General features: G+C 34.9%; 1 protein-coding gene across 2 annotated transcripts in view; it reads right to left on the bottom strand.

Moving 5' to 3' along the window:
• Positions 1 to 22,634, bottom strand: part of Sema3d (sema domain, immunoglobulin domain (Ig), short basic domain, secreted, (semaphorin) 3D) — a 173,530-nt gene that overhangs the window by 5,788 nt on the left and 145,108 nt on the right. For both annotated transcript variants that reach the window (XM_013026073.1, XM_013026074.1), the window contains 6 exons: positions 17,209 to 17,431; positions 14,823 to 14,911; positions 13,190 to 13,231; positions 9,690 to 9,847; positions 7,294 to 7,358; positions 2,556 to 2,695 (listed from right to left, as the gene is read on the bottom strand). In XM_013026073.1, coding sequence (XP_012881527.1) covers positions 2,556 to 2,695; positions 7,294 to 7,358; positions 9,690 to 9,847; positions 13,190 to 13,231; positions 14,823 to 14,911; positions 17,209 to 17,431 — 717 coding nt within the window. The remainder of the gene's footprint in view (positions 1 to 2,555; positions 2,696 to 7,293; positions 7,359 to 9,689; positions 9,848 to 13,189; positions 13,232 to 14,822; positions 14,912 to 17,208; positions 17,432 to 22,634) is intronic.

Here is a 22,634-nt window from a genome sequence, read left to right as displayed (position 1 = left end):
GGGGATGAGGAGTTCAAGAGGGCCTGAGACTGATAAAGGGACATTGTATGCAAATATGGACAGGCAAAGTGAAATTCTCTTGTACAACTATTTGATGCTAATAAAACTGGGGAATGCCAGGCACCTGTGGCTCATGCCTGGAACCCTAGCTACTCAGGAGGCTCAGATCTGAGGATCACAGTTCAAAGCCAGCTCAGAAAGGAAAGTTCATGAGACTCTTATCTCCAATTAACCACCAGATAACTGGAAGTGACACTATGGCTCAAGTGGTAGAGCGCTTGCCTTGAGCTGAAGAGTGGGACAGTGCCCAAGCCCACAGTTCAAGTCCTATGACCCACAAAACAAAACAAACAACAACAACAACAACAAAAACGGTGGAAGCATTTAAAATATCACAATGTATGTAAAATAAATCCGTATGATAAAAATAAAGAAAACATCTACCCAATATTTCTTTATTCAAAAGGGGCTTTAAGTTTTGAAATTAAATGATTTTTATTCCAAAAGTAATCCTTTATTTTGAATAACGAAATGTCTACCATTTACATCACCATGTCAGAAGTTGAGATAATTTATCCATCTTCATAATCCCTGTTTATAAACTTAAAATACCCCTATATTCCCATTCTTGAGTTTTTTTATTATTATCTTGGAGTAACAGTTACATAAATAAGGTAATAGGCACATTTCTTTTTGAACAGTGTTTCCTTCTCCCTAGTTTTCCCTCACTTTCCCTCCCCCCAACCTTCCTCCTTCCAAATTATAAAGTTCATTATCAATGTAGTTTCTTGTAAATATTACTGTTGCATTGAAATTATGTATTTTATAACAGATGACCTGACCAAATGTCCGCACTCAGAGAAGAATTGCCTAAGTTAGAGATCTACTGTTTTCTACCAATGTTTGATCAATTTCACTTACGGTTTTATTTATTTTTTTATTATTTTTTATTATTGTGGAAATATCATACAGAGGGGTTACAATTACATAGACAAGATAGTGAGTACATCTCTTATTAAGCATTGTAGTTTTAAAATGTATATGGATTTATCAAGGAGGTTGATAAACTGATAACCTGCTCATGATTCTCCTACAGACAAAGCAAACACAGGACTTGTGTTTTCTAACCCTACACTCAGTGTTATTGTCTGTCCCACACATCCTAATTAATTGAGTATCTGTAATTTTAAATGCAATTTTTATGGAGGGAGAGGCTCTCCTTTGAAACTGTATTTTCTCCTGTGTTCTCTCAATTGCTTTTTATATAGTAATTTCTGCCACAATCTTTACTAATTGTAGAATGTGAAGGGCAGGATGGTAATTTAATAATTTATATAATATATATTAATTACACTCAAATTGTCCAAGGAACAGTAAATTTTTTTTTTGGTCTGTCGTGGGGCTTGAACTCTGGGCCTGGGCGCTGTCCCTCAACTCTTCAGCTCAAGTCGAGCACTCTACCACTTGAGCTACAGAGCCACTTCCGGTTTTCTGGTGGTTTATTGGAGATAAGAGTTTCATGGACTTTCCTGCCTGGGCTGGCTTTGAACCTCGATCCTCAGATCTCAGCCTTCTGAGTAGCTAGGATTACAGGAGTGAGCCACTGGCTCCTGGCAGGAACAGTAATTTTTAAACTTACTTGGTTTATGTCAAAAGTTTGGGCATCTGTGGCTCAATGATATTACTAAAGTTCTCAGGAACACATTTCAATGCAAGGCATCTATTCTGAATCCTGCATTCATTCAATTGCTCACTTAATTTAATCTGAGCACTAATCAAGTTTTCATTGATGCCACAATAGCCATAAGTATAATTCTTCCAATAAATTCTTTATTTTTTTGTAGTATTAGGGGTTAAGGTCAGGGTCTCCTGCATGCTAAGCAAGTTCTTTACCATTTAACAATACTTCCAGTCTGTCACCTAACATACTTCCATATATTGAAATGATATTAATCTAGGATTACTCTTAGATGACTCATAGAGATCTCATAAAATTCTTATAACTGATCTGTGTCATAGAATGTCCATAGTATGTTTTATTCACATGTATATAGCAGGAAAAGTAACAGAATAAAGTGAAAAGACCAGAAAAAATATAAATGCATATGTCCAAATACATCCAATTCATTCACATGATCTGATAAAAATATAAGTGCCTCTTGTCATACAAACTCAGCAGGTTTCATTTGTAATCTAAATTGAGCACAATGTGAGTTAAAATATTACCGTGATGTATTTAGAGAGCTTTCCAGAAATACAGGAAATCACTAAAACTTGGGATACTAAAACTTGGGAAAACAAATCATAAAATTTTTATTCTAAAATTCAGCATGTTTTTAGATACATTTAGTAATAATCTCACCTATTATCAAATTAACCTATTATCTCAAAGTCATCATTAGCTTTGATGTTAATGAATATAAACTTTCTTTTAATCAAGTAATGATGAAAATACCATATGGCACTAAAAGTTGGACCACTTTTATAACAAACACCTTGATTTAAATTTTATACTATTTCCCTCAAAGAACATTTTTCTGGTTATGATAACTTACCTCCTCTCGATGCTCATCTCCCAACCTCTGGATATACCACTTAATTGATGCTTGCTGGGATTTGGGTATACATTCCAGAAAGGTTGAATTAAATTCAATGCCAAAAATCACCTTTTCATCAGCAGTTTCATGACTAATGCCTAGAAAGCAAACATGGAATAAGAGATTAACCTTGACCCGATTTTAAAAGCAATGGGAAAATAGACTGATTTAGAACAGATGCCATTGAGAAAGAATTGTGCACATTATTAAAGGAAAAGGAAGTTCATTGCTAGAATATTGTTGCCTAATAGTGATAATGTACAATAGTAGGAAGGACTTCTCAAATTCTATACTCATATTGCAATGTTTTCCTCTTATATCACCCCATTAATAATTTACAAATCTCCTTTGAAAAGTAATTCACAAGATCTAACTCCTAAACACTTGTTTTCTGAGTTCAATAAACCTTTGGTATCCTTAAATGGTTTAACATCTTTCTTTTCACTTAAAATGAAACTACTTTTGATGTTAGTTCTTGAAGAACGCTTTGCTTTACTTTGCAAAAAGAATTCCATCTAAATTGGTATGCTGAAGAGAAAACTTTAAGAAACTTGAATGGCTCAAAAGTAGGTACAGTAGTCTAAACTTGATGAAAGTCTGTGATGAGAATGAACCAAGATAGGAGACTCAGAATCTACTTTATCCTCTACCTTCTCTTTTTGGGAGATTCCTCAACTCCGCATGCATTGTCTGTGAGACAGTTAATGAGATGTAAGGAACAATATTTCGGACACCTTATTCTCATAAATCAGCCAACATCTGAAATGCATTCCTCTCAATGTAGCCAAAGGCTGTGTCCCATGTGGGATCTAAGATCTGTAGCTCAAATTTGATCAAATAAAAAATGACAGCTGCTCTGCCTGGCCCATACATGCACTTTTTCATCAGACATTCAGATATCTCAATTCTACAGATGGGCCCACTTAACATTTAGGTATCAACCAAGGACTAAAGCCTCAGGGACCTATGGGATTCTTAAACCAAAGCACACAAAATTATCAGCAAATGGCATGAATGCACATACATGCAAAAGTTAAATTGATTTCAAAGAAAATTCTTTTGAACTTGCATCTTATCTCCATGCTGATATCATTATGGATTAACTTCTTCTAACTTTACATTGTGTGGATAGGACTTAAAACTTGTAATCTACTAACTATATCCAGAAATTCTACAATTTTCATAGTTAATTTGTCCCTAATGCACAGATCACAGAAAAGAAAGAGATAGATCATCTCAGACAGAAAGTCTCTTCCAGAAAAAAAGGGAGTTTGTCAAGAGGGTTTGTCAATTGTCATGTTAAGAGGTAAGAGCAATGAGGTAATTCAGTTAGACTGATTCATCCAAAAAAATGTTATTTTACTAAAATATAACAGTGAAATTAATGAGGAAATTAAATAGTGGCTTCATTATTATGAAATCCTGCCACAAAATTCATTCTCAGACATTACAAGAAATACTAATTAGGCATTCAAATGGAGTCCTTGAGTAGTAATTGAAGCTTCTCATTTGGAATATAGAGGAGAGTCCAGATTTGACTATGAAACTCAGAGCCAAATAGGCTTTGCTTTTTGGTGAAAGGATATTAGAGAAAGAGCAGACAATGGAAGAGTAGCTTTCAGTGCCCAATGCAGCAGTACTTAGAAGGCGAGATGACAAGGAAAAATGAGAACATCTGAAAAGTAGAATCTGCAAGTTAAGAGCTAACGGATCAAAGGAGGGTGAAGACAGTGAAGGGATGACACAGGTCAATATTCATTGTACCCACAAACTGCTTCGTTAAATGGTAAAAGCGTTCCAAGGAAAAGCCTTAAAAACTAAGAAAACTGAAGGAAGGAGTGTGTTCAGAAGGTAGGGTGAAATGTTCAAAGGAGTGACATTGATCATGAGGCACAGTATTCAAGCTGCTTTCTTGAATGGCAAATCCTCTGTAAGACTACTTAAAGATAATTAAAAAAATACTCAACATAAAATAAGAGATAAGCCAGAGGAACCTGACTTTATAAAAGCCAAATGTGCTGGTCTATCATCTCCATGTGACAAAAAAAGATTTCTTGGTAATGGTTGCTGCTTTTCCTGTTGTAAAGACCCCGGAGATAGCTGATTCCATATATGAATGGATTAGAACCATCTCAAAATCCCTTAATAACAAGCACTAGTGTTTGCGAAGCTACATGAACTAACTGGCGGCACATCATCATGAACAAAGTGTTTCAAGAAAGAGATTTGGAAATTAAACAAGAATGAGAACTGAAAATTGGCCATTGGATTTGGCAGAAAAGAAATGGTTGTAGCTTTTATGATAGTAAATGATGATAGAATAGACTGTACAATTGATTATGGTCAGAATGGGATATGGTGAGGTGGAGACAATAGTTATATATTAGGGAGCAATTGTGCTTCTTATGACATTCTATTATTATTTTTATTAGTTCTGGGACTTGAATTTAGGGCCTGGGCACTGTCCTTAAGCTCTTATGCTCAAGGCTAGTGCTATACCACTTGAGGCACTCCACTGCTGACTTTTTGGTGTTAATTAAAGACAAGAATCTCACTGTCTTTCTGGCCAACCTGGCTTTGAACTGCCATCCTTAGATCTCAGCCTCCTTAGTAGAGAGGAATTCAGGCATGAGCCACCATCACCTAGCTATATAACATTTCTATATAACATTTCTCATCATTTGCTAGAACATTTTCTTGTTCTGATGTTTGTTTTTGCTCCCTCCTGAAACATTCCCATGAATATATAAAGTTTTTGTGGTTGTTTATTACCTGTAACAATCCCTCATCAATCTTAGATGAATGTGTAAAATACTGCATACAAAGGACACAGAGAAAATTACAAAATAAACATGGATGTGGCAGTGAGTTTCCTATGCATTGCAATAACAAAGAGATAGTATTTTTAAAGTAAAGCTTGTTTTTCAGAAGAAGTAAATTCAGTTAAAAATAACCATTTTTAAGCTGGGCACTGGTATCTCAAGCCTGTAAATTCCTAGCTACTCAGGAGGCTTAGATCTGTGAATCGCAGTTCAAAGCCAACCTGGGCAGCAAAGTCCATGAGACTCTTATCTCCAATAAACCACCAGAAAACCAGAAGTAGAGATGTGGCTCAAGTGGTAGAGCACTCACCTTGAGCTGAAGAGCTGAGGGACAGTGTCCAAGCCCTACAATCCACAAAAAAACCCTTAAGAAATTGTCAACATTTGAGGATCTCTGCTTACTATAAAAGATCTCTACTTCCAATGCAATTTTTTTAAATGTGGACATGATAAAAGGAAAAACTGTCCCAACAAAATGAATACTGGGGAACTGGTACTTCAAAGGTATGGGGGGAGGTCAAGAGTAGGAGGAAGACAAATGAAAGGAGAAAGGAAAATAATGAAGTTATACTATTCAAATAGTAGTCTATGAAACTAAGAAATTTGAGGGGAGATTGGAGGGATGGGGGGGAATAAAAATTTAAAAATAACTTTTTTAAAAAGAAACACTGCTGATAAACTGATAATTTGGGGTTATTTGTATCACTCATGGGGTGGTTGCTTACAATTTGGCAAAAGAATATACTTGTGTTCTTCCTGAAATTCTGTGTTACTATTGGTGGTGGTGGTGCTGGTGGTAGTGGTTGTGATAATGGTGTGTGTGTGTGTGTGTGTGTGTGTGTGTGTGTATGTGGTGTTGTGTGTGTTTTCTGTCTGGAAGCAGAGTTTGAAAGTAGAGAGCAAATAAAGTTCTCTGTGTATCTTAGAATGTTTCCCCTGTTTGCAGATTCACTGAGCAGACTTCCTTTTACTTCCCTGTCCTGTCCCTTTGCCATTCGTCCTTTCAAGATCTTCCATTCTACCATTCTTTGTTTATAATTCTGAACAATACTGCTTCTGGTGACCTCCCCTTTACTAACCTGAAATGTTACTAAGTGTATCATATGATGAAAAAACCCAAAACTTTTAAAAGGGTTTATTTGTCCCATAGTGTACACAGGGCAATTCTATATACAAGGAAGTCACTTAATAAATATTTACTAATAGAAGAATGCATGAATAACAATAAAGTATAGCCTACAGTATAGCCTACCTAAACTTTCTTCTAATAAATATCTACAGTTTTATCATACTTTTCTGGGTGGTCTCTTTCAGTTTATTCTAAATGTCCAAATGTTTTTGGTCATATCCTGATTTATTTCTAATGGGTATTTTCAAACTTTACAAGGAAGGATTAGACAGTATTTTTTTTTTTTTTTGGTCCGGTCGTGGGGCCTGAACTCTGGGCCTGGGCACTGTCCCTCAGGTCTTCTGCTCAAGGCTAGCACTCTTCCACTTGAGCCACAGCACCACTTCTGGCTTTTTCTTTTTGCTTATGTGGTGCTCAGGAATCAAACCCAGGGCCTCAGGCATGCAAGGCAAGCACTCTACCACTGAGCCACCTTCCCAGACCCCTAGACAGTATTTTTTAAAAGCCACAATATAGGAATTCTTAAAGACAATTAAAACAAAGATGATAGGTCAATGGATTATGCACTTAGGTACAGAAATGAATTAACTCATTAAATTTCCTATTATTTTTCCAGAACATAAATACTGCACCAAATGACATTTTCCTACATAATATATGCTTAGAGTCATTATTTAAAGAAAAGACTTGAAGACTAATCTCATCACTTTACACAGGAGAGCAAGCATCTCAAACCTATACTTACTGTCTTCTATATCCCAGCACTGGGTGATTGGGTCCCCATACTTTACATCTTGGCGTCTAGCTCGCCTATGGAGAAGGAATTAAACCAATTAGAACATCAAGGATAATCACTGTGATGTGGAAAGACTGCATCTAAAACCAAAAGTAGTAGATGGAAAAGGATGCTGGTGTTACTCAATCTAAATGCATCATGGAGTAAAAGTTACATGCTTATTTCAATCAATATAACATTCATTTAAATGCTAGTGGAAATAATGCCCTAACAGGACAAAATTGTTTTACATTATTGTAAACTCAATTTTATTTAACTACCACTCTTTTTTATGACTGGACATTGTTTTTTTCAACAGAACAGGTTGAATATAAAACTGAATCCATGATTTACACAGAGACATAAATATTCTTCTTTATTTTTCATTAGCCATGGGAAATAACAATACATAAAATAGTTCCAGTGGGTAAGAAACTACTCAAAATTCTAGAGCACCTTTAACCTGTATAAGTTTACTGTAACAAGATTTGATTAAGAAAAAATATCTAAAATGGAAGTGTGAGTTTTGATATGCTATGAATGGTAACAAAATATTTGTATTGTAGATATGAAACTCAGTTTTATTCTGATAGTAAATTAGTAATAAAAATTAGTAATAACATGATGGCTTTTCTATTTTTCATATTTTCCATGAGAAAACAGTAAATAACAGATGGAAAAGAAATTTTACAATTCTGCTATATCTAAGTATGTCTTTTACTTCCACAAAATATTTTTATTTGTTTTGCCTGATTTGAATAACCAAAATTAGTCAAATGTATTTATTAAATTTATATACTAGATGTATTTTAACCGATATATAGTAACAATGACCATGTATCTTAATGTATCACCATGTGGTATCCCTACACACACACATATATATATATATATTGTGTAATTTAATGATCAGATTAAGCATATCTATCTCCTTAAACATTTAACATTTTTGTGGTAAAAATATTTTAAATAATCTTATCAAAATCTTCAAACTTTTGTCAAGCTTTTGTCATGCAGTCATGGCTCATTACTATAATCCTAGCTACTCAGTGGGCTGAGATCCAAGTATCAAGGTTCAAAATCAGCCCAGGAAGGAAAAAGTCTGTGAGGCTCTTATTTCCAATAAACTACTTAGGCAAAGCTGAACATGGTGCTGTGTCTCAAGTAGTAGTATGCTAGCCTTGAGCAAAAGAAGTTCAAGGATAATACTCAGACCTGGAGTTCAAGCTTCAGGACCGGCAATCAATCAATCAAAACAATCTTCAAGCTTTTAAAAATGTATAGTAAATTATTATCCTTAGTCATCATATTGTACAAGGCACACTGGAACATCTTAGTCCTAAAACTCAGCAGTAATTAACAACCTTTTCTGAGCAATCTCTTTTGTCCTACTCTCCCTAGTTTTTGTTGCCAGTTCAGAGAAAGAACAACATGGACCTGAGATATCAAGGGCAATGCTGACTAGATGATAGCATTGCAAAGGGTCATCTATTCTGCACATCTTTACTTACAGGACATTGTGCTATGTAAAGGAACATCACAGTGGCAAGACTGTGAGCTCTTAGAGCAGTCTTGGGAAACACCCAAAAAAATTATGCTAGCATGAGGTAAAGAAGGTCAGGAATGTTTTTAAATCATGGCTTCCTACGGAACAGAGTCAATCAATCAAATGGAACATTTATTGCCTACTAATGAGTAATCTGGGTTTCTGGCTTCTAGAAAAGCATTTCCCAAAGACTTCCTAGGATGTATATGTTCCCGGACAAAATATAGAACAAAATGTTAACATCTTTTTATGCTTAACTTCTAAAAATGGTTTTTACCTATTTATGCTAAATTAAGGGATTTGAACAATATAAAACTTGTCTAAATGTTAAGCAATGTCTGTTGTCCTAACATACAAATACTCCGTGATGCTTAGAATTTAGAATTTGATGTATCAGTAAAATATTTTTTAAATGCATATGGTAGTGAGACAAGTATATATTCTCCTCTTTGTTTTTTTAAAGATACTGAAAGAAAAGGGAATAATGTCACACATACTTTCATAACATCTTACATAGGGGGAATATAATTTAAAAATGTTGCTATTATCTATGTATAAACTCAAGGATCATACTTCATTTCAAGAGTGTCAGCTATATTGGTACTATAAAGTATCTGAACTCTATGTAAGTAAGTTTAGCCTTTCAGCACATCTATTTGAAAGTTAGTTTTCTATGAAACAAATATTTTATTGTCGTATTTCTTCCACAGATAATGTTGTCTATTGGTTTCTCTTTTACTTAAACTACAACACAATGTATTGCTGTGAGTGAGACATCTTGTAAGAGCTGAGGCTCCTGGTTACTCCTCGGGCACCTTACCGTTTGGAGGTGGGCGCGTACCGAGAGCATGCATTTCCATCCCAGGCACAGTAGGGATCTCTGGCCAGACAGCAGTCTGCACACGCTTTCCCATAAGTGTCACATCTGTGCAAGGAGAGCTGAGCCAATCCATCTCGGGAACCAATGTATAATTGTTGCTGCAAATCAGGCAAAGCAAATGAATTAGAAGCATCTTTCAGACTAGTCTTAAGAACTTCCCTTTCTCAAATACCAAATAATATCTCTAAATCTGTTCTCTGGATGTCCAGAACATTGTAAACACATGTTCAGAGATATAAGGAAGAGTAAAATACGTCAAACAGGTCTTGTTCATCCAGTTAAGATTGTTTTGGTCTGAAGATGATGATACAGAAATGGATGGTATTTTAAAATCTGGAGTAAGCTTGCCAGTAATTTAAGAAGGTCAAAAACAAGCTGTTAGAGTGAGGAATTAAGATGTCAAATTCTTTCTCAATAGTAGAAAATATACATTAGTAGATTATGTCAACCTCAGAGGCTGTAGGCAAAACAGATAGTCTTCCTGTCATAGCTCCTTACATGAATGATGACTGAGATTTATGAAATTGCGTTTTGTTTATAACTAACCATTGATTTTGTTAATGATCTGATCACTGAAAACGTATGGGTTCTTTGTGTGAGGCTAAGTATTTGTTATTGGTATGAAGAAAGTACTAAGCAGACTTAACAGAAGTCATAGTACAAATGGAAGTCTTCTGGACACTGAATATCTGCAAATAAAGTGATATTTTGAAAGTTAATTCTGAAAGGAATCTACTGTTCTTCATGTGCTCTCACTTGAGTGTCACTGGGGGTATTCCTAGAGGAGTGGCAGAATACAAGTAAATGAACCTTACTGTGTGCCTTCAAAGAATGTATGGCCAACACGATATTTCAGGTTTAAATAGAAGTAAAACATCATAGAAATAGATGTTAGGATAAGGAGCCAGTGACGGAACTCTCTTATACCTTTACTGCAGTTACATTCTCGGTGATTCTTCCTGGTTCTTAAATGTGCACTGAACCCTGTTTATTTATTTGTGATTCTTACTTCTTATGATATTTGAGAGTAGTTATGATGCTTTGTTAAAACTCTCTATTATTTACAAATTTCCTATATTTCTACCTGATCTATGTGTCACGTTCTTTTTAACCTTCTTTCTTTCAGTTAAATTCAAGATTTCTTCCTTTTCTAATCCTATTTACTAATGATGGTACATGCAGATGATACATGGAGAACAAGTAATGAGCATGATTCTTCTAAATTTACCCCTTTCCTACTTTAGCATACCCAAGACAGTCAAGACAGAAGTCTTGGAGTTGTCTAAGAGACTTCATTCTCTCCCATTCAATCTGTCCATGCCATTTCCACCCTCTCATACAGAACCATTAAACTATTTATTCTCCCTTTCCAGTGCCACAGTCTCTGTTTCATCCTTATCATTCCTTTCTGAGACTGCTTGTAAGTGTCCTATTTCCATTGATTTTGGCCTTCTGTTCCAGCAATCCCCATGTCTAAAGAAGGACCCCATCAATCTTTCACATGGATAAAGCAGCCTGACCTTTTTAGAGAGAAAGTCTGGGGCTGAAGCTATAGCTCAGTGGTACATCTCTTGACTAGCATGTGCTAAGACCCTGGTTTCAATAACTAGACACCCTCTAGCTTAAATCTTAGTGGATTCCATTGTCCTTAAGATAAATTTTTAAACATCTTGGAAGGATATGGAAGGATGTACCTAATCTTACTCTGTTTTACTTCTTCAGAGTCATTTCTAACCTCTGTCCCTTTAGAACACATGTGGTCTTGCTCTAATTGTATGCAGACTTAGAGCAAAGCTGTTGGATCCAATACTTTTCTTTGGCATATGCTCCTCCATCCCATTCCCCGACAGCATTCTTTGTGGCATAGCTTGTATATCTCTTCTTTTAGTTATCTTCGCCAGTTCCTTCTGGCTTCCTTTCAAGCTACTTTCCTTTCTATAATACTGTAAATTTTTAGTGTACTTCCTTGTCTGTTAGCTCTAACATAAGCTGTTGCAGGTTATTCCTTATGCCATGCATTTATTTCTCCACCCTCAAAGAAATGTAGTGAGTTTTAAAGGAAAGTATGTTCATGACCAAGGAAACATTCAAGAGCCTAGCAAGGGTGAAGCTCTGGGTTCAATGCTCTGAAAATAAATATAAATTAAGAAAGAAATATTGAATGAATGAATACATTAACATAAGCCTAAAGAAGACACTTGTTTAGTTTCCCTAATAATTGGTAATATAGACAGAATAGGTTAAAATAAGTTTACCAATGCCTTAATGTTGAACATATATTATAAATATGTCAGTTTCTTAAAATTTGAGAGTGCATATAGGAATGGAAAATATAAGTCTAAATCTTTTAATTAAGATTCATAGTTCCACATCACATAAGTGAAAGCAACCACTTATTGTTGTTGTTGTTGCATTACATTTACACACACATATACACAACAGAAACAGTTTTATGTCTACAATCCAAACACTCAGGAAGCTGAGGCAGGAAGATTTTTTAGTTGGAATTCACCAGAGATATACAATGAGATGGAAAGTAACCAAATAAAAAAGCTTGATAAACTTGGGCTGCTTAGCAATGACTTGGGTCCAATCACTAGCACCACAAAAACAGATAAGTTAATAAATAAGCAATTCTAAACTCACAATGAGCCTTGAAGTGCATGGATTTTCTAACTTTGCCTCTGACATATTGAGTAGTGAGTTTACTGTTGGCTGATTGCCAAGATAGTCCATATTCCAACTCCCTACTCCCTAATTTAAAATCCCTTCTAATGGTTAGGACAGGAATTCTGTATGTAATTCTAATGACTTTGACAGAAAGATGTGCACATGAGACCAGAAACAAATTCAAATTATAAGAGCCAAAAAAAATGAAAAACAGGGTACAATTAATGTTTCGAGTCTTCTTTTCCCTAATAACTGAGTGTCTTCTACTCAACAAGAAGAGCTATACATAATCTAAAAGCTTTTTACATTATTTATAACTTAACTTCCCCCATTGTTTCTTCAAGTAAACTTTGATAGAAGCAGTTTATTGCTTTCATTGTGAATATTTAAAATTAGAAAGTTCCCATTTTTGTTTTATTTTTACACTAGGAATAATGTACTTTCTCAGTCTATTGAAAGTGTACTCCTTTCCTAATAAACTTTATTATCATTTTCTCAAGAAGGAAGGAAAGAAATTAAAAAGAAAAATGGAAGGGAGAGAGGCAGAGAGAGAGACAGAGAGAGAGAAAGAGAAAGGAAGAGAAAGGAAGGAAGGAAGGAAGGAAGAAAGGAAAGAAGGAAGGAAGAAAGAAAAAAGGAAGAAACAAAGAAAGAAATGAAGAAAGAAAGAGCAAGCAAGCAGGCTGGTAGACAGGAAGGAAGGGAATAAGGAACAAAAAATAAACAAACAAAGAAGAAACATAAAAAGCCACAAACTAGAATGCATGTACCTGTTTTAGAGATAACTCCATGTTCAAGATGGTTGTTGGGTGCTGAAAATAGAAGGTGAATGTCAATAAAGAAAATCATTAACAGGTGTGTTTATTAATTACCAAAAACCACTGAAGGGAATCTGCTGGCTATCTTATTGGTACCTGGGAGTTATCCTTCACTTTTTCCTCCCAAATGTGTATTGATTCTTCCAGCTTATAATAATAATGAAAATAATCAAAGTCTTTTATTAGATAATAATCTACCTACCTATGAGGAAACATTTTGCATTGAAAATTGTTTCCAGTTACTCACAGTTTTCTACTTGTTTTAAATCTGCTTAGCTTAACCGCTTCCAAATAATTTAAACTAGCCTTGACAAGAACATCTCAATAATTTTTTTTTTACTTTTTTCTGTTCTTACTTAGATCAGTAAATGATTAAACAAAACACTTGTACAAAGAGCCCAGTTAGAGAAGGTACAGTGAGTGCTCCTTGGGAAGTACCACCAAAAAGAAAAAAAAAAGAAAAAAAGAAAAGTGAGAAATGAGAACAAAGAATGACCTTTTCTAATTTTCAGTGTGGCAAACAATTCCCCTTTTGCGTTGCCCAACATCTATTGAATAAGGCTTGTCTTAACATGCTTCTGTGGTATTATAGCAAATTCATGTAAGCCTCTTGGTTCACCCTTCTGTTTGACATCACTTTTCCCATAGGAGCTACCCAAGGTTTTGTTTTGGTAGGGCCAGATAGCTGGTCTTGTTCTTATTAACTTCTTGACCACTATTATCATCACAATGTAAACAGGATCCAAGGGAACCCAGAATTTTAATTAACTTGAGCCTCTCCCAGTGGTGGGCTCTACTTACTCTCTTTTAAGGCAATTGATGTTTACTGTTAAATAGATTGTTAAAAAAATAACTCATTAAAAATGTAAGAAAGGCACAACATACTTTCAAAAAGCTTTTCTAAGAAGTATAATCTTATTTCTGATATTATTTTCAGGAAATATTTTAAAAATTAAACTACCTTGAGGATCTACAAAGAATGCCTGAATTTGAATCTATTGTTAAGAGCCAAAGACATCCTCCAAACCAGGAGAAATCTTCTAGATAAGCTATTTGGGGAAGATAAAAAGAATTTAAAAATACATGAGAACTTACTATTATGTAATTCCCTGCTTTTAAAATGTTCTCTACCGAAAAGCTAGGACACTCATGATTTATTATACTCTTCTAGTTTGTTCTGTTTCAATTGGGGAAAGCTTGCAAATAAAACTTATAAAGTAGAAAAGCATATGGATAGTATGGGACTCCAGGCTTTCATTTAATGTGGCACTTTGTGTGACTGTACACTTAGAGAATGTAGTAATGAGAGGCAATCCCACGAGTATGGGTTGTGTCTACAGTGGAAAGTGGGTCCCATTTTTAGTAACTTATAAAACCCTTTCCAATGCCTAGAGAAAATGAACATAGGGAAGCTAATTTCAAAGATTTCTCCAGGAAAAGTGATGATGTGTTGGGACAAATGTGCCCCATAGCAATGACTGACTACTCAGCCCCACTTTTCCTTCTGGAACTCTGTCTAGACGGAGTCTCACCTTGAACTTAGCCTCACTCTCCCTCCTGTAACTCTCTCTAGACGGAGTCTCACCTTGAATACCTGCAACTCTTCTAGTACCACCTCTTCCATATTCCACTTCTCCTTTGAAATGCTAACAACTTTTAGGACTGTTCCAATATCTGAAAAGGATAAAGTAAAACCAGAACTCATTATACTGCTGTTTATATGCAATATCTAGTTTAAGTCTCTTTATAGAAATCTTTAAATTGTTCCCCTCATTTTTTTCTCTGAATGCTTTTCAAAATATCTACCTAAATGAAGGATGTAAGAAATGTTTTGCCGTTTTTAAATGATATGAATTTTTACCTAGTAATGTAGATATTCATAAAATGAATATTAAAAGATAGAAATTTAGAACATATTTGTTACATATATATATGCCTAATTTAAATATTGGTTAAAATAATAGGGCATAATGTATTTTTGATCTTATATAAAAGGTACTTTTTATATATTAAAATATATTTTAATGTATTTGGATAATATAGTAAAATTAGTAATAATGCATTTATCTTTCTGGAATACATATGCAATTCATTATATATTTAATCTGTCATAAAAATTGAGAAATATGTTGTTTTATTAACATTAAATATGAACACATAATCATTAAAGCAATGTACATGGCAATGTCTTTTGATTCTATTTCTAAATCATTACCAATAAGCCAAACAATACCATTTTTTAAAAACAATTGTAATTCATCTTAAAAGGCAGAATACAAGGAAATAATGTCCAAACAAAACTAATCCTTAGAAATTATGTCTTAGGAAAATTAACATAGATTTACAGATTTATCAGTAGCACATAGCAGGAAAATAACAAAAAGAACACTTTAAGAAAAGAAAATTGATTTATTTGTATTTAATTTATGCAAAGTTGTTATACTTTAATATTCTGAGTAATATGGTTAGATTTATAGAGAGTAACAATGTGGTTGGATTTATATATTTATCCTTATAAGGATATATATAGGAATATTCCTAATATATAGTAATGTACAAAATACCCTGGATTATTTAAGTGTGATTTTTCAGTCACCTGAGATGTATATTTAAAATGCATATTTCAATGCCATAATTATCTTAACATCACCATAATGTTCTCAGTGAAAGTTAGGTACTGCCACCTAGTGGCTCAATTGCATTTGCGGTAGTGAACTGTTAATGACAAATGAACTTTGGCAAATTAAATGTCAAACTCATGAGAATTACTAAGACTAATTATTTAAAGTTGTGACCCTTAAATATCCATTTTATAAATCCTGGGAGATCCCTTATTTATCTTGGTCTTGAACTAGTTCTCTGCAATATAATCATATTTAACAACTGGTCTTTGAAATTTATCTAGCATATACTTGATAATAAACCTAACTTCTGCAAAACAATAAAATTATTTAAAAATTAAATAAACCTAATTTTGTTTCACATTTCATAAAACATTTCTAATAAAACAACTTTTTCTAGAGACATTAAAAGACATTTTTCATTAATGTCTACTTCAATCCATTAGGTAGTGTCAATTATCTATATAATACTATACCTTTGTTTAACAGTATCTGCTTTCTTTACTGTTAATAGTTTTTTAAATACTAGAAAAGAACTTTAAACTTTCTCACATCTGGGAAACTAACAAAATAAATAATTTCTGTATGCATAATATATATGTGTATACATATGTTTATGTGTGTGTCTAAAATTGCTTCCTGTGACTTTATATACTAGTTACATAGCATCAACTGTGAATTTTTTTTGAAATAAGTTGTTATCTAGGCCATGGTGGCCTTGAACTCATGGTCTTCATTTCTCAATCTCCTGAATGCTGGGGTTGCAAGTACCACCACCAGGTAAAATGTTAAAAATATATTAATTGTTTCATGGTCACTAAGTTAGCAGACCAAAGATAAATAAAATGAGGTCCAATAATGAGAGTCCACAAAATTCATTGTATGCACAAAATTCAAGACAATTAAAAATGATTTCCAAGTTTATTTAAAGGTCTTTATAAAGTCATGGGTTAATGTTTTCGAAAACTTATTTGGTGCCCTTTAAATCAGTGATTCTCAAAACCAGTGAAAGATGAAGTTCAAAAATAAACACTGCTTAGCCTCAATTGCTAAATGCTTGCTTCTACTCACTCAACACAAACACACACACACAAACACACACACACCACCTAATCTATAGTCATCAGATAGCAACCTTAATACACAAATGTATTTTGAAAGCTCACATGAGAGATAAATATGGTTATTACTTAATAGGACATTATAGTTTTTTTAAGAAACACTGACAAATAGCAGATAATAATTATTCATTTTGATTTGGACCAAGAAATATTTTTGAAGATTAGCTTTTGTTTAATGTGGTAATAATAAATTGCTTTGAAAGAAAGCTTAGTCTAGTTCAAGGCTCACCAGTTCCAAGAAACATTACATCGTACTGGCCGTCTTCTGCGATGACATGATCCACCACTATCTGCGTTAGTCTGTAGTCTACATTTATGCGCTTGAACGTTGGTGCTCCTGCTACTGGGTAGACTGCCTTATACATCACTGGGTGCCGCTTTATGAAACTGATAACATCATCTGGAAAGTCTCGGGTAGACTTAATCAGGGGGTCATAAGTCTTGCTTGGACACTAAAGAGAATGTAGACAAGAATAAAGATATTATGTACCTAAGAAACTTATGCTGACTGCCCAAGAAGTTTTCAAGTCAGATCATGGACGAGATGAAGAAACAGACAACAATCATTGTGGAATCAATGTGCAAGTTTAACAAATGCACCATACCTACACTATGTTTAAATATGCTTTTTTCCCTCAGAAATAGTCTAGGTTACATATTTTAACAGTAGTTAATCATATTTCCTTGTGGAAATGTTTTCTTAGGGAAAACATTGTGATGATTACAGTTTCTAGTGAAAATACTTGAAATATTAGTTGAAACGATTGTTAAAAACATAAACATGAAGATTGTGAAAATATGTAGGAAGACCTTATTTTTAATTTCCTTTAAACAAAGTAGAATTGCAGTTCAGTTAAAACCATTTTTCTTTAAAATAAAAAAGGAACAAGTTAACAGCTCACCAAAGTTACTTTCAGAAGACTTTCAATAGTTTGAAATTATACCCATCTACTTTTATTATAACTAGTGTGAAAATTATGCCGTGAACAATTCGACAGCTCTTTCCCCTAAAGGAGCTGTGAAGAAACCCTCAGGGAATTTTCCACTTCTGTCTAAAATTGCCTCCTGTGACTGTACACCAGATACATAAATAGTTAGCATCATGTGCCCTCTGGTGGTTAGGATAAAAATTCAAATAAGTACAGAGTAAATAAATTTGATGTGCCTTTGTCTAAAAAGGCATTACTTTAAAATTTACCTTTCCTTTTCCACAGTAAACATATCCTTTCTCACTTTTAAAATATAATTTCTGTTTCAAAATATTGTTAGACCTAGGAAGTATTTCTATATATAATAACATTGTTGTCATTGACACATTTGAATTCTTAATGAACTAATGAATTGTTTTGCTATGGAAAGCCATAGTTAATTGGTGTATGCATAGTAAGAAAAAGCGTGACTTTTATAGAAACTGTATGAATGCATATAAAATATTTCCTTTGTCTTTTAGTTTTTAGATGAATTGGAACCAAGCTATTTACACTAGGGGCTAATTAGATCACACCAGTTCTGCAAAAACAAATCATACTTCAAAATGTTCTCAAGAGGGTCATTCAAAGACCCTGGAATTAGTGACAATATATAACCCTGACCCCAAATTTTGTCTCAACAAATTCATAATGGCTCATTGTGAATCAGAAGAAAAATCAAAGTTGTACTTGAAAAAATAAAGTCAAAGTTTTTTTTCTAGTTTTTGATAGTATCTGGCTTTCACACACACACACACAAATCTTGTATTCCTGCCATTTAAGAAATAGATCTCTTTTTTTTCTAGTTATTTGTCCCAGGACTATGCCTAAGAGATTAGACATGTCCTACATCATTAGCCATTTGGTACTTATTTAGCAAATCCTTAACTGGAGGCTGGTCTATACACTGAAGCCTGTGTGTTCAATCATTGTTTCGAGCGCTTAGCCTTCAGCCAAGTGGAATCTGTCAACTTGATAATGGAAGGAACCCTATATTAAGTAGATTAAGCTCGGAGCTCAGATAATACAAAGCTCTTACCCAATTACAGGCTGCATGTTTTAGGCTTAGTCAAACCCCATTCATAGTAGGCTTACAGCTTATAATGCCTGTGGTTCAGTCTGGTTGGTCTATCATCAAAATCAAAGCAAAAGCAAGATTTTGCCTGCACTACATTTTTGAAAAAGCTCTCCAACTTAAGAGAAAATGTCTTTGGACTTTGTAGTAGCTAGAGTTTCAAAAGAGGCAGATTGTGCCTCTGACGCTACATTTTTTTTACAAACAAATAAATAATTAATTACATAGCTTAATATAAGTCAGTGCATCCCAAAAGATATAAATATTAAGCAAAAACTAAATCAAACAGTTTTTTTCATTGTTTGTCTCTGACAAAAAGAAAAAAAAGGCTCAGGTATAACCAAACACACACACACACACACACACACACACAAATACATAAATAAAAAAGAAGAAGAAAAGGAAAAGCTGGTTTCTATTCACTACCAGAAAATGATCTTTGAGAATACATTTTTCTAATAGCTTTTCCTCCCTGCTGAGGCCAGAGTAGGGAGAGGGCGCTTCCCCTCCCCTGGTATGAGGGGCCTCTCTCCACACCACTGTGTGTACACAAATGCAAGTGTTCAAGACAGAACAGTATGAGCCAAATACTGTTCTTTTAGTACACTCCATCTGGGAGGACTTTTGCTTTGATACCATATATCTAGGCAGCATACAGACTTACCAATAACTCCAGAGGCCAAGCAACATGTTAAGGTAAAAGAACGGTAGGAAAGAGGAAACCCAAAAAAAGTGTTCAGAAATTTCATCCAATATTTCTAGAAAGGTTCTCTGTCATACCTACCCATTCAGATATTAAAAATTCAAATGAGCATATATGTATATCCTTTTATTTTCTAGCTATAATGTATTCCACTTGACTATCTCTTACAGAGCCTTTTATTTCTGCCCATATTTCTGGCGTTTGCCTATTTTCTACCACTTGTACTCAGGTGAGTGGAACAAAGAACTATGACTTTACCAACTGTTTTGAAAAAATACTAATGCAAATTAAGATTTGAGAGGAGGATAAGGGGGGGGGTAATAAACAGAATGAAAATGTTTTAGCCACACTTTCAAATGCCAGTATCTTGCTGGAAACATTAACACCATCTCCAGAGCTGAAGAGAAAAGAAGAAGCTGCCTGGATAGACTTTAAGATGAAAGGGTAAAGCCACAGCCACAAGCCCTGCTCAGCGCCTGTCTACATGGCGGGCTGCACAGCTGGCTAGGTGTGAGCCTGTTATGCTTGGCAGATCCGAGTGTTTGTGTAGGGCCTTGAGGAGTGCAGAGGGAAGCAATAGATAAGAAGAGAAGAAAAATGGGTTTTATCCAATGAGAGAACTTTGCCCCTTGGCAAGGCACCAGACAGCTGTTAAGAGTTTTCTCCCTCTGCTGCTGTGGGCTATTCTCTACAGGTCGCAGTTCCCTTTTAAACAAATCAGAGGAATGACAGATGGGAGGGAAGCTGAAGCCCAAGAAAGACTGACCGAGGCTTTCACCTCCAACAATTGGGGAAAGTAAATTTAATGATATGTAAATTTAGCATGTGAAAATGCAAACTTAGAAAATGATACTTTCGTTTTCTGATGAATCTAAGTCTCAGCCTTTAAGAAGAAAACCCTTACCCGGGCGCCTGTGGCTGATGCCTGTAATCCTTGCTATTCAGGGGGCTGAGATCTAAGGATCGCAGTTCAAAGCCAGCCTGGGCAAAAAGTCCGTGAAACTCTTGTCTCGAAAAAACCTCTAGAAAACGAAGTAGTGCTGTAGCTCAAGTGGCAGAGCGCTCCCTTGAGCTGAACAGCTCTGGGACAGCGTCAAACCTGGAGTTCAAGCCCCACCACCACCAACAACAACAACAAAAGAAGAAAACGTATTTTATATACCAGACATAGAAAAATCAGACATGAAAGGAGAGTAGTCAATCTCTCTTTTTCTCTTTTTCTTTTTCTCTCTTCTTCTCTCTTCCTCCATCTTCTTCTCTCTCCTTTCTTGTTCTTTTTATCTTCTACGGGAACAAGTTTCCTATTATTCTTTTCATTTTTTGTATTCACATATATTAATTGTACAAGGAAATTTCATTATGACATTTCCATATGCATACAATGTACTCTAGCCAGATCCAGACCTCAATTTCTTTCTTTTCCCCTTCTTACTACAAGTCCAATAGTCTCCTATCGAAACTTACTCTCTTATATTCATATTCACTCTCATTCATCCTCTCTGTTCACCCTCACTTGACCATTGGTACCCAAACCTACCAGAACCGATTTTATTTTTCTGCCATTCATTTTAAAGGATATATTCTTTATACAAGGGAGTCCACTGTGGTATTGCACAGCTCACTTATTTTAAGTCAATTTCCACTATTGCTTTTTCTTTCTCTATCTTTTCTACACCCATATTGACCAACAATTTTCAGTGACTTCAGAATTCTCTTTTGTGCAACAAAATTATGAACCAATCTCATGTAAGGCTAGGTGATGTCCTGAGGTTATTATTATTATTATTATTTAATTTCTAGAGCATCAGGCAGGTGTGCCTGGACTCAGGGCTTGTCAGTGGTAGATGATCATGATAAGGCAGACTCGCTAGCAGACCTACAATCAAAAGAATGGTACGATTTCTCAATGTCTCTTACATCGTTAGAAAGGGTAGTTGTTTGTAATAGCACATTCACAAGTAAGGCTGGAAAGTCATGATTTCAAGGCCCATCAGGGACATACAGCAAGTTCCTGGCAAGTCTGGGTTGCATAGCAAGCATTTGTTTCTAGGGAGATTAAAAAGGTCTAAAAATTTGGTGGGAAATAAATATTAGCTACACATATACTAATAGTCTAAATTTTGTCGGTTTTCGATCCCATAGCAAAACAACCAAAAGAGAAAAAAAAAGAAAAAAAGAACATAGATGAAAAAAGAATAACAAGCCCCAGTATAAATGGAGGAAATGGTAATATTTCTGTTTTCAGATTTTCTCTATAGGAAAATCCCATGTGAGGAGTTGTAGATGACAAAGTGTCCTATTTAGAGAATGTCTTGAAATGCTTTAGAAAGGAGCATATTCCATGTTGAGAGTTAGATACTTGCTGAGTTTAGTACGTGGCTCACACTTGTAATCCTATCTACTTGGCAGCCTGAAATAGCTGGACTCCCAGTTCAAGGTAAATCTATGCACAACAAAGTTTTGGAGACCCCTTCTCAAGGAAGAGCTAGACAAGGCAGGAAGTGAGACCTTCATCTCAGCAATAACAGAAGAAGTAGAGCTGGAGGAGTCTAAGAATAAGAATGCCTGCTTAGTAAACACAGGACTTTGAGTCAGAAACCTCTAGACTGGAAGCATGCATGAGGCACTGGGTTCGATTCCTCAGCACCACATAAGCAGAAAAAGCTGGAAGTGGCACTGCGCCTCAAGTGGTAGAGTGCTAGCCTTGAGCTGAAGAGCTGAGGGACAGCACTCAGGCCTAGAGCAATCAGGTCCCATGACCGACCCCCCAAAATAAAATAAATGAATAGATAAAAATAAACCTCTAAGTCACCAAAAAAGAAAAAAATGCCTAAATGTTATTTATATAGTACACTATTAAATTATATGACTGACTCATTAATATACTAATATGCCTTTTAGAATAAAAA

The sequence above is a fragment of the Dipodomys ordii genome, unplaced genomic scaffold, assembly GCF_000151885.1.
Source record: "Dipodomys ordii isolate 6190 unplaced genomic scaffold, Dord_2.0 Scaffold90, whole genome shotgun sequence".
NCBI classification, from domain to species: Eukaryota; Metazoa; Chordata; class Mammalia; order Rodentia; family Heteromyidae; genus Dipodomys; species Dipodomys ordii.
This window is presented reverse-complemented; position numbering and strand designations above follow the sequence as displayed.